Consider the following 13,301-nt stretch of genomic DNA (forward strand, 5'->3'; position numbering starts at 1 on the left):
CTAAATCAAAACACCGCTCACTGAAGGAATCTCTTTCTGACCGAAAGTTTTGGGAAAAACAGTTTGATTTGTTGGCCCCTCTGGTACTTCAAGAAATAGGTCAGGAGGATTTAATGTGTAAAGCCGTTTGTCCCTTGATCACTTTGATGGAAAACCATGTAAAAGGAGCTGAGAGTTCTTGGCTTACAATTAAAATGGTGAAACAGTTAAGTAGCTTCCACCGTGTGTCAGCTGAAAACTACATCGATGGCAATTCAGTTTTGCATCTCAGGCTGCAGCTGAGAGGCAAATTAACGGTGTTGCTATGCAACTGTATGGAAGTCATGTAGCCTGACCACTTCTGACCTCAGTATTGAGTGAAAGTAATAGTCCTATCTGCTTCATTATGTCCCGTAAAGACAGGATGAGATGAATTAAACAAATAGACCTCTCGGGGCGACCCATAACATAAGAGCTGCAGCATCAGTGGGGGGGAAAGAACAAAGACGAGAAAACAAGAAGGGGGACGGACCTCATGGAGCCACATGACCGATACACACTCCGCAAAGGCTGCATTTAAGGCAACGGTTAAGCTTAGACAAACAAAACGACTTGGTGCAGGGAAATAGTGCGGCCACAGTCATAGTCACATGGTTCCATGAGGTTTGTCTGAGGATTTGCACCCCCACCTCTGCACGTACCATTCTGCACCGTCTCTGGTTGGAGGGGCCTGTTGATGTACACCAGTCCAGCAGCTCCTCTATGTCATGCATCAGCAACTGAGCCTTAGACAACACTGCAATGATAGGAAGAAAACAGTAGTAGTCCCCACCTCCACTGGCATGAACAGTACATTTCTCAGCTCCAGACAGACAGAGAATCTATTGCAAACACAAAAATATAAACATATACAGTTATATAACAGTTCACACTGGAGCGATATGCTACTTGTATCTGGAAAGAAATGAAAGAACAGCTTCATACTGTAATGAAAAGCATTTTTAATCTCAGAAAGAGTAAGAACAAAGCAAAACTAGTGTGCCATAGTCAAAGGGAAGAGAGTAAAAACATGATCTATTGCGGTGACATATGCAAGTGGTGGACTTACACTCACGAGTCTTTAAGATGCAGATCTCGGGCTCCTCTTCACGTGTCATGTCGCTGATCTTTGCAGCTTCCTCCACAGCCAAAGCACCGGGTTTGTATTTCACGCGTTGGACTCCTAAGCCCTTTGAAGTGAGGAATATAGCACATTTAGGAATTATTTGGCAAAAAGATGAATGCAGAAAAACATGTACATTTTAAAAACAGCGAATATTATATGTGACATACTCCCAAAAAAACACAGTAGAGTAAGACCCACATCAGATATCATGTATTTTAATAAGCATATTTACTAAACCTATTGCTTTTAGAGTTACCATGGTGTTAATGAATGGTCCAACCAGTTGAGAGTCAGATCATTAACCAGTTCTAAAGGCCTTAGTGCTGAAGCTGCCATTAAGAACACACTTTGACATACTTCCTGTGACATCATTATCAATTTATGATAAAAAAAAAAAAAACTAAAAAAAAAAAGGGTTGCAGGTTTACAATTCCCAAATTATTTCATCATGGCTTTAATGACTCGGCCTTCACCATTGACCAGAAGTCATCTAGTGAAGGGCTGGTTTATATATTTGAATTAAATTACAAATAAAAAGTGACTAACTAACAACTCACAATGCTTTGGCGATTAACAGGTAACGCTAGCTAACTAGCTAGCTAGCTAGCTATCGTTACATTGCTAACCAGCTCAATAACTGCGACATAAAATACGATTATGTTTTTTAAATGTATCTGCCAATGAGAAATAAACATAATATGTGAGCAGTGTCAGCTGAAGTGACCTTACCTTAGCTTAGCTTAGCAGGAGAGCAAATACTGACAACGTTCATTAACGTTAGCTAACAACGTCAACAGTCAACTTCACAATTAACTTCAGCGAGCAACTTCTGCTGTGACGTCATCAACTGAACAGAACGTGCAGTTAAATTAAGCTCACGCGCCTCAGATGGTGAAACCGCCCACTACTTTGTTATTATTTATTTTATACATTACAGGTAAATCAGTGTATCTTTCTGAACAGTTTTTTTTTTTAATCCAGCAGAACGTCCTCCTCTTTTACATATTGTTCAACCATATTGCGGTAATACATCTCCCTCCTCACCGTGCTCAAACCAGCACTGCACACGAGTGGTATATTACTCACTTCTATTTACGTCGTGCGTTTATTTTGAAAGGACTTTCAGCAGTCAAGTGACTCCCGGAAGTTTTTGTTTCCTCACCTGTCAGTTCTGACACGGTGCGAGAGTCCAGCTTCGTCTCTTTGTTTTCCTCCGAGAAACGGGTCTTCTTTTCCCAAGAATAGATGATCATCCCGTGTGGTCAGCCGTCACGCAATTGAGGAGAGCATCTAACACGGTTAGTGGGAGTCGAGAGGGAAACATAATCGACTGCTTTTGCTTCACCTCGCCAGAAGACGTTAGCCAAAGAGCTAACGTTAGCTAACTGTTATCATCAACAGATCGATCCTTGTAATCACGGAATCTGTCGACACGTCTTGTATTCGTATTCATGTGATTGTCTGCGTTGTGTTATTCGCACTGAAGCACATTTTAGTACTGGCTGTCAATGTGTTGTGTCGGTTGTCAACAGAGCTAACGGAAGCTAGCACTACAACGTTAGCATCGTATACAAACGAGAGTCATTGATTGTTTACATCCTAATTACGGCTGCTTTTCAATGCCTCCTCCAACGAAATAAGGTATCTCTCCGCTGCTGTCGGCTCCCTGTTAGCCGTTAGCTCGTGTGTTGTATCGAGGGAAGGCTAACGCGATGACGTTCCTGCTCGTGTTTTGACTTTCGTTTTAACTTGCTGGGGCCACTTTCGATTTCACACCATTTTCTGAAGTCGTCCTTTTTTTTTAAAGCCGGTGGTTCTGCCTCTGTGTTTGTGTTTGGTTCGTAGCCGTGTTCGTGGGTCTTACAGCGTGTCCAGTCATCCTCCTGAAACTTACTTTTGGAAAACACTCGGCCTTCTGCTGTTAAAAACTTGGCTCCCCAGTGTTTGCTGCATCATTGCATGCTGACATCATCGAGCAGCGTTAGCCGCACCGTCTCTCCTGCCGAGCTAACTTACTCCAAACACAAAGGATCCAGCAGGGTGTGGGCTTCTCCTCGGTTCTAGGGTACCGGTATGTGTATGTTTCAGGTAGCTTGGCTGGACTTCTTTCATTCCTACCGAGAGTCAGTTGATCTGTGTCAGTGGTTTGTAACAACAGGTCAGTGAGACTCTCCTTTCTCCTCTGTGGCTGTGTCCAATCAAAGTGTACCATTTTGTATGTCAAACTTTAGAAAATTGTACTTGTATGTACACACATGTCACAGATATCTCTAATTGCTAAGCTGCCAGTTCCTCCTCACAACAGCTGTATGGACCACACACACACGCACGCGCACACACACACACACACACACACACACACACACACACACACACAGAGGGTGGAATCACCTCTGCACAAGACAGATGTGTTATTGTAAAGTGGACCTGATGATGGCGGCACTGAGTTCATCCATTCGGCCTGAAGCTGGTTGAGGCCTGTCTCAGTGATCAGTGTAGTGAGGAGGAAGTAGGAAGTAACGACGAAACAGAACACATCTGTCAAACAAACCAGTAATACAATTACATTCACCAGGTTCGTTTTAATACTAGGACAACTTTAAACAAAAAAAAAAAGGTTTTCAGTTGAACTCTGCCTATTAGTCACAGTTTCCTTTTGAATCCAGACTAATCAACGTATGTATGTTGCTTAATGAAGCACGTGCTCGACTTCATTTAATGCGAGTGTCTCAGACGCACAGCTTTGGTTTCTTCTGACGAATCGTGTTCAATCTGATCAGATTTCTCTTTTCATTTGTTGTTCTAAATACTTCAAAATGTCTCTTTGCACACAGGAAGTGATGCATTGTACATTTCCTGCAGCAAATGTCATCGACTGCACAAAGTTACAGCAATGGGACGCTGTTTTATTGCAGAATGATCTGTATCAGCCATCCCCTAATACACACGATGGGCAGAAACTAGTAACAAAACTACTTAACAAACCAATGTATTGTAATCATAAGGCAATGCAGATGTCGTATGATAGTCGGTGTTAACTCAAGTTGTCAAACCAAATGGTTCTTCATTGAATTCATTCATTGTGTGGACCTTCGTGTCATCCCCAGGTCTTCTATCTGCTACAGAGTAGGCCTGTGCAGGCATGGACCCCCCTGGCAGTGGATGATGACATTTGCATCCTTAAACACGAGACGGCCTACACCGCCGCCGGCGAGAGTCCTGTGTCGGTGTGTGCCGGCGACGAGTCCGTTGCGTCCCACTTTGCCCTGGTCACGGCCTATGAGGACATCAAGAAGAGGCTGAGAGACACGGAGCGAGAGAACACGCTGCTGAGGAAGAGGGTGAAGCAGCTGGAGGATAAGGTACGGATGGAAATGGAGAGGTGACGGTAGATAACAGCGTGAGGAGAATGAAGTAAAAAAAGAAGAGTACACTGCTCATCCAGGTGGCTTAAAAGCCGGAGAGCAAGGTTTAAAAAGATGCTTTTCATTCTCCAGGACATTGGATTTATGGACAAACACAAAATGCTCAGAGAAAGTTTAGAAGAAGTCAGCAGATTCAACCGCAAAACAGTTGCCTCTGGGAGAGTGTGCACGCCAGCGTCATTAATATTGTTGGCCTATAGTCAACGCTGTGACACAATGAGAAATACATTAAAAAAAACAAACAGAGAGGGGGTCTGGGGAAGTATGGTTTTGCCTCACAATGTGTTGGAGCTCTACACTTGGCTCCTGAAATTGGATTGAAAAAAACAACAACAACAAAGGGTCGAGTACAATACAGAGAGAGAGCTATTTAAACAGGAAGGGCCCTGATACAGATGGTACAACATGTGGACAGAGGTGCCTCTCTAAAATGTATTCTTATCAGTTTTATCTGGTGCAGCATTTGGCCTATCAAGATAGGATGTGGTGGGAAAGTAACCTCCTACCACAGATATGTGAATTGAATGACATCGATCTCTCTCTCTCTCTCTCTCTCTCCACTGTAGCTCTTCAGGCCAGAGGCTCCTCCATCAGAGGGTCCTCAGTACGTGAACAAGGCCTTCAGCGCTTACCGAGGTATCTATATAGAGAAGGAGGACCTGCAGCTGGAGCTTAACAAACTGGTGCGTTTACTGATTTGTATTTTCCTATAACTGACTCGAGCCTGAAGGAGTTATTTTAACCGATTCTTCTGCTGTAGACAACAACAAGCTTATGATATCGTGACATGAATACAGCACATGTGTGCAGATCTTGTCAGAGAGAGAGAGAGAGAGAGAGCGAGAGAGCGAGAGAGCGAGAGAGAGAGAGAGAGAGAGAGAGAGAGAGAGAGAGAGAGAGAGAGAGAGAGAGAGAGAGAGAGAGAGTGAGAGTGTGTGTGGTTCATTGATATGAATGCTGACTTTCCCCTCCCTCCTCCCTCCCCTCTTCCGCACTGTCTCCTCTCTTTCTCTGTCAGAAAAAGGAGAAGAGTGAGAGTGAGCGGTTGCTGACGGAGCAGCTCCAGGCCAAAGAGTTGGAGCTGCTGCAGCTGAGGACGGAGATGGAGACCAGCCAAGGTACAGGTAGAGCACACAGGGCTGTACAGCGGCTCGTACTTCCAGGGGTGAAAAGAAATGAATCACATTTACTCAAGTACTGTACTTGAGTAAATGTGATGTACACACTTCTCCCACCACTGCGTAAAAAAGACCTTCTTTAGCTTTACATGTTAAATAAAGTGTGTTGCAATAGTCCTTTTTTATTTTGTTGTGTATGTCCAGTGATGAAGAGCCTGAACAGCCCTCAGGACTACTGGCAAGTGGACAGTATCAGCACTGACCTACAGATCCACAAACTGCAGGAGGAGCTGGAGAGGGTGACACTGGAGAACAGCAGACTGCTGGAGAGAAGTGGGGTAAGTGGAAGTGACACTGAGATATATATATATATATATATATATATATATATATATATATATATATATATATATATATATATATATATATATATATATATATATATATCTAATAAAGGACAAAAGAGAGAACAGAAAGGGGGGACACAACAATACTAAGTACAACTTCAGACACCACCTCCACTCTTTCGCATAACTTTGCTCTGACTTTAGGAGGAACCCCATGGCCTTAACGGACCAGACTTGGACCAGACCGGTGACGCAAAGCATAATGCAAGGTAAAGTGTTTTATGATCATCGTTGAAGAGCGGCTGCCAATTCAGCGGCCGGCTCTCATTTCAGGGACGGAAAAAAAACGACAAAGGGAGTTAGCATCATTTAGCCTTGGTGCTAACTAAAGTGATCATCATAGGCAACCATCAGTAGAACGAGATGTATAGTATTGTTTTTCTTACTTTAAATACGTTTGCTTCTCATGCAGCATATCAATTAAAATACCTCAAAGTCAACAATCAAGCTTTATAGTGCTGGAAGCTCCAGAATACACATTAACCTTCTCAACATGTTCACGTTTGATTCGTTTTCCCACAGCTTGCTTCAATGCTTTTTCATGTGCACTTAAATGCAACGCATGGATGGCATTTCCAATTTGTGTTTTCAGCTTTAAATGCAACAAATATGACTTGAGAAGATGGCTCTTACGTCACACCTAACAGTAAATGAATTCAGTTGCTCCCTAGAAAATAAGTATGAGCATCATTTAGCCATGTATCCTGGCTGAAACACCACAGTGAGTCTGTAAAAATAAAGTGACATGGAGTTTGGGACTAATGGCGCGATGGTCAACACTGGTAGGACGTGCATGTGTGGTGTGATGTCATGGTATCGGCTGGTGTTGTAATGGCGCCCTCTGGCCACTAGAGGAGGGTGCAGCTTTATACATTTTAAATCAGCAGAGCAGCCTGTGTGATGCAGATAACTGCAGAAGTACCTGAACGCTGTGATCACAGCAGTAAACTCCTCACACTTGTGTCCATGACGGATACTTAACGTTGGTCCTCCGGTGTTTCGATGTAAACGAGGTCCGGAACGTACAGAAATGACGTTCTCCTACTTTTTGACAGTGAAGATAATCTCCGGGAAATTAGCATCTCCTCGCATTTTCATGGAGAACAATTCTATTTGTGGCGCATCGTAATTGTTTCACGTGTCAGCAGTTTTCATACAGCACAAAAACATTTAGTTTTTTCCCTTTGCTGTTCCTGGCAGGTGTGTGAAGTTAACGCTACGTGTTGATGAGATTTTTGCAACTTTACATAAGGTGTGGATTGGACAGTTTGCAGGTGTTGCCTCAAATACCTCCACTTGTTTCAGTTTGCACTGCAGCTGATGCTACTGGGTGGTTTAGCATTGAACTCAATCATCCTTTAAGTGTCAGGAATAGCTTTTACCTTTTGTAAGTCAATGACATGCAGCCTTTAAATGTGCCTTTATAATGGTAATCGATTATGCTCAACACCTGTGGAACACATCTGTGCCTTTAAATCAGGGCAGAGTTACAGTTCTCACAAAGAAACAAGCCTCTTCAGGGATTTACTAAATCGATTAGTCTTCTATGATTATACATCCATGATCAAATTAAAGTCATGGGCCAGTTTTACATCAGTTTAAGGAAAGGATAATCACACACAAGGTCTCCCTGTTTGAGGGAGTACAATGACATCACTGGTCCTCCAGTGAAACCATGAGATACAGGACGTCACACTGCGTATAATCTTCACCAACAGGGGATTCACAACCAACACAGGCTCTCCAGAAAACCAGAAATCCTTCAAACTAGATGCTTAAAGTAAATGTTCTGTCCTCCTGCAGGGAGAGGAGCATGCAGCAGACGTACGAGGCCTTGTGTTGTGAGCTCACTCGTCTGCACTCACAGCTGAAGCACCAAACGGGCCTGATTAGAAAACTCAAGCCGCTCATCAGTGAGACAAGACAAGGTGAGGCACACACACAAACACACACGCACACGCACACACACAAGCATGTGGGCACACTCAGGGTCGTGTCATTCGTTTTATTTGAATGGAATTCATTTCAACCTTAATTTCTGTGCTTGTGTCAGCATATGTGATGACCTCGTTATCTGTGCTCCCCTTGTGTACATTCTGTCACAGCTCCAGCATGTTCAGCACAGGGAGCCTTCTGGAGCCCCTACACTGCAATTTCTCTCAGGTTTTTAGTTTTTCTTCAGGATACTTATGTCTTCCAGACTAGTACATAGAACAGTCTAAACAAAAAGTCTGATTACGTCCGATTCCAACCCGATTGCGTTGGACACAGTGAGGAGCTCCCGTCCCTCATAAGTATGGAAAATAAGCGTTGCGTAGCCCGGAATACTTTTGAAGACGCTTTCAGTTTGAAAGGGACATGAAGGTTGTACTGGACGAGACTGGAGACTGGAGACTGGACGATAAGCAGAGAGTGAACAGATACAAATGTGAAGTTAGTAACTATACTCTGAGTCAGTATAACCACAGTCGGCCAACCGGAAGGAGTGAAAGAAGTCTACTGACAAGTGTGACACACGCACACGCGTCTTCTAACCCGATTGTCCGATATAGTTCGCTTCAAGCGTAGCGGCTGGAATTCAAAGCTTGCCTCTCCGCACAATGTGGCCAACATGAAAGGAGAGAAAGAGGTTTGGACCGCCTCTCTGTTCAGGGAAGGCTTTTCTGAGGAGCGCTGCTCACCGAGAACAGTTCTCCCGCTGCTCCTTGTCACAATTTGTATAAGAGTGTGATAAGACTGTGGATATTATCAAAGTACTCAAACACTTTGATCAAGGACATCATGAAATAGTCCCCGTCCCCGTCCCCCCCTCCCTCCATGATGATGTATTCTACTCTAGGAGAGATTACCTCTGTTGTCGATTCCCTCGGAGTGTCAGAAGAGGAGACTAGGAGGTGAAAATTAGAACGAAATACAGCAAGGAAATAAATCTTGGCCTATTTATTCCAGTGAATAACGGGGTAATCCTGTAACGCAGATGAGACAGATGGAGGAATAAGGAAAGCAGGAGTGGCAAATAAAGGCTGGCTATGTATTTATTCACTCATATTGTGCTTATCTGTATTCTTCTAATGTTACTCCTTTGGAATCACTTTTATTCAAATCCTAGACTCAGGAGACCCTCTGATGGAAGAGTAGCGGGGAGGATGGGGGGGTGGGGGGACTCTTATTTTAAGTTTATTATTCGCTCAAAATGATGATTTGATGGCAATGCAACGATGTGTGATTAGGACATCGATTTGCTTTGTACAGAATTAAAAGTGTGGCTTAGTTCATGCATGGAGCTTTGTTTGATTACTTCTAGTGAACACATGGTTATTACTGTGGATATTTACACGGTGCAGAGGCTTTACTGTACAATAGGTAGGCTGATCTTTATCTAGTGAGGGATCAGAGGGCCTGCTGAACAAACCTCTGTTTAATCCACATGTGAAGAAGGACAGGAATGAGGTCATGGTGCCAAATACAAAAAGGAGACTTCCCAGCTGCCGGAGGGAAGACGAGATGGCTTCATTTCCGCTGCCAGCTGGATTTTACAGAAATGCTGTCGTTAAAAGACACACTTCTCATCCCCTTATCCATAGGCTGATGGAGTGAAATGAGTCTCATCTGAAGTCTGATGAATATCCCCCTCCAGTGTGTGTTTCCTGTCTACTTCTACTGAAGAGTAGATGATAGTCAGGGATTTCTGACAGATGGCTTTTAATGATGCTGATATGTCTACTGAATGAAGCACTTAATGCCAATGAACAGCTCTTTTCACATGAAGAATACAATGCTTTGATTTTTCCCTTCAGTATATCACGCCCATAATCTTTTGTGCTCTATTAATGTGTCTACAGTTGCAGTTGAAGTGCACTCAAATTGAACTGTATTCCAAATATTAAGGTAGTGAAAAGCTTTTTTTTCATTTTCATGCTATCCTCTCAGCCATACAATAACTTTGTCTAAATCAAATATTGTATAAAAGTGAACACAAATATATGATGATTAAAATATATGTAAGTAAAGAAACAGCAAGAATCTGATTGAGCACCCAGTGTCAACTTTTGGCAATGTACAGGTTTTAACTACTCAACCTGATCCCTCTGCTAGGAAGTAGTGTCACCATGTCCCCTTATGAGGACACTGAAATCAGTATTAATCATATTATCATTACCAATTGTCAAAATATATATATATATATATATATATATATATATATATATATATATATATATATATATATATATATATATATTTCTTGGAAATACAATGCAAAAATTGGCAGGCTCTCATAAGCATTTTCACAACAATTTATATGACTTCAACTTTTTGTCTTTTGCTCTCATCCTCCCTCTCTCCTTCACTTCTATCCTCCTCCCTCTCCTTCACTGCCATCCTCCTCCCTCTCTCCTTCACTTCTATCCTCCTCCCTCTCTTTCACTGCCATCCTCCTCCCTCTCTCCTTCACTTCTATCCTCCTCCCTCTTTCCTTCACTTCTATCCTCCACCCTCTTTCCTTCACTTCTATCCTTCACCCTCTCTCCTTCACTTCTATCCTCCTCCCTCTCTCCTTCACTTCTATCCTCCTCCCTCTCTCCTTCACTTCTATCCTCCTCCCTCTCTCCTTCACTTCTATCCTCCTCCCTCTCTCCTTCACTTCTATATCCTTCCTCTCTCCTTCACTTCTATATCCTCCCTCTCTCCTTCACTTCTATCCTCCTCCCTCTCTCCTTCACTTCTATCCTCCTCCCTCTCTCCTCCACTTCTATCCTCCTCCCTCTTTCCTCCACTTCTATCCTCCACCCTCTTTCCTTCACTTCTATCCTCCCTCTCTCCTTCACTTCTATCCTCCTCCCTCTCTCCTTCACTTCTATCCTCCTCCCTCTCTCCTCCACTTCTATCCTCCTCCCTCTTTCCTCCACTTCTATCCTCCACCCTCTTTCCTTCACTTCTATCCTCCCTCTCTCCTTCATTTCTATCCTCTCTCTCTCCTTCACTTCTACCCCCCCTCTCTCTCTCCGTCTCCAGCTGCCTCGACGGTCCCTGTCCAGTGTCTCGACGATGTGGAAAAGAACAACAACCACGCCCCTCCCCGGTCGTCAGCGCCTCGCCCCCCTAGCGCCCCCCCGCTCCCCTCGTGCTCCGGCCGCCCCTGCCCCCCCGCCGGCGGGCCGTCGGGCCCCCTGCTGCCGGACAGTCTGAGGGAGGACTGCTGGTACAATGGGCCCTGGCCCTCCCCGAGCTGTTCAGGGGAGGCTCTGGTCGGCGGCGACACCTGCTCCGTCGTCCTGCCCCCGCCTCCCTTGAACCAAGCCTCCCTGGATGACAGCTCGCGGTCCTTCCCCAGCCCCCCCAAACCCAGCGACGCCATGTTCTGGGAGGGACACCCCGCTGCGTCCAACTCCTCGTCCTCAATTGGAAACTGCAGCCCCAGGAGCCCCCCCAATGCAGAGTGGGCCAAGCCCTATTGAGAGGGCCTTCGATGTGCGAATAGATGATTGAATAAGAGTGCGTAATTGGATGGAAAAATAAACAAATGAATGAACGGAACTCTCCAACCCTGCCACATAGCTACCACCTAACCTGCCTTAAGTTGATAAGACCACTCCTCTTGGCTGGACTGCACTGGACCTGCTGGTTGTGGGAACTAATTGAGGCCAGAGGAGGCCTTTCTTTGAGGTAAAGACTCTGTAAACCATCACTCTGTCATCTCCGCACATCTGGAGAACATATCGGACTTTGCAGAGGAACGTGCGATGAGAGACCCTCACCGGAGTAGTTTGTCGGGTGTGTGTGTGTGTGTGTGTGTGTGTGTGTGTGTGTGTGTGTGTGTGTGTGTGTGTGTGTGTGTGTGTGTGTGTGTGTGTGTGTGTGTGTGTGTGTGTGTGTGTGTGTGTGTGTCTCTCCTTGTATGCACACGCTTAGCGAGTGCAAGCATGCATACAAGCGGTTTTCTTTCCGTGTGTGCGTACACACACACACACACACACACACACATCAAGCAGAGTGTGCCTGTGCGTGCAGATCAGTGTGTCTGCATATCGTCATAATAAACCTGATAGGGCTCAAAGGGCCTCTTCCTCCATTCACTGGGGCCACAGCGTTGTACTCCAATTTGTAAAACTCCTCCCCTCCAATGCAAGTCTTTTTACATTTAATCGCTGTAAAGTTCACACGATGGCGTGAAGGAGATTCGATGGTATTGTTTTTGTACTGTGATGGCGACGGACATGCGGTAACTGTGGGATAATCAAAGTTTTGTTTCACGTTTTAACAACTACCAATTTACATCTTTTTTTATTTCCTCAAAATTGTTGTTTTCATGAAAGTGCTTACGGATCAATAATCAAAGTTGGCCGTCGATCTACATCCGCTTGCCAAATCATTTTTTGAGAATGCACTGACCGTTTGAGTAGGAAACGATCATTTGAATTAAAGATGTGATGATGAATTAAACACTGCCCTCTCACTGGCACCACGGAAACCGTTTACGACGCGTCACGGCGAGCGAGCCTCCTTGTGGCTCCACACACTCCCCCGTGTTTGAAACCCCAGTTAGGTTTGTGGAGACTTTGAATTATAGAGAAGTGTATCTAAACGCTGTACCGTGCCGATGTTAACGTCTGTTTTTCAGTATGAGCCGAGTGAGGAGAGGAGTTTCTCTCTTTACGTACAAAACAACTGAAGGATGTACAAAAGAAAACACGAGTAGAATACAAAGATACAGAGGGAGGGATGTGCACATCTGTATAAATGTATATGGTGGGCTTCAGTACACAGCTTTGCACTCCAAAGCATAGACCCCCCCCCCCCCCCCCCCCGGACAAGACGTCAAAGAACTTGAGCTGAGACTCGATCAAACACAAAGTGCACAAAGCACAAAGGCCCACGGTGGTTGAAAAGACTTGATTTTGTTTCTTTCCCTTTTCTTCAGTACGTTTCATGCTGTGGTCTTTGTTCATTTTTAAGAACCGTTATTTTACAGCAGTAGTTTCATACTTCTGTAAACGATTTGCAAACCAAAATGCAATGTACAGTAGATATGGATTATATTTTAGATTTACTGCACTTCAGACTGTTTGTAAATATGATCAATTAAACAAAGGAAAGGAAAGTGAGGCGTGAGTGTGCTTCGTTTTTTACTCATCGATGGCCAAACTTCTATGAAACGCATGGAGACCATGTTTGAGTTTTATCTCCAACATGTCGTGTCCGAGTCACC

The 13,301-nt window shown here is 44.3% G+C and overlaps 1 protein-coding gene across 1 annotated transcript; it reads left to right on the forward strand.

The window, feature by feature from the left end:
* Positions 1–1,134: 1,134 nt before the first annotated feature.
* azi2 (5-azacytidine induced 2) lies at positions 1,135–13,197 on the forward strand. The gene is made up of 9 exons (XM_068735500.1): positions 1,135–1,177; positions 2,333–2,442; positions 4,252–4,506; positions 5,136–5,252; positions 5,588–5,687; positions 5,892–6,025; positions 6,239–6,303; positions 7,898–8,022; positions 11,108–13,197. Exons 1-9 carry the CDS (start codon positions 1,135–1,137, stop codon positions 11,548–11,550), a joined length of 1,392 nt encoding a protein of 463 aa, XP_068591601.1. The 3' UTR covers positions 11,551–13,197.
* Positions 13,198–13,301: the final 104 nt, after the last annotated feature.

Source organism: Cebidichthys violaceus, unplaced genomic scaffold (assembly GCF_023349555.1).
Source record: "Cebidichthys violaceus isolate CVI_PGR_0920_01 unplaced genomic scaffold, fCebVio1.0.p SCAF_7, whole genome shotgun sequence".
NCBI classification, from domain to species: domain Eukaryota; kingdom Metazoa; phylum Chordata; class Actinopteri; order Perciformes; family Stichaeidae; genus Cebidichthys; species Cebidichthys violaceus.

Bases quoted from the DNA above. Each gene is read 5' to 3' on its own strand.
- azi2 (XM_068735500.1), top strand. From the start codon at position 1,135: ATGTCGCTGATCTTTGCAGCTTCCTCCACAGCCAAAGCACCGG. The intron at 2,443-4,251 runs GTTAGTGGGAGT...TGTCATCCCCAG, and splicing joins TGAGGAGAGCATCTAACACG to GTCTTCTATCTGCTACAGAG. The intron at 5,688-5,891 runs GTACAGGTAGAG...GTGTATGTCCAG, and splicing joins GGAGATGGAGACCAGCCAAG to TGATGAAGAGCCTGAACAGC.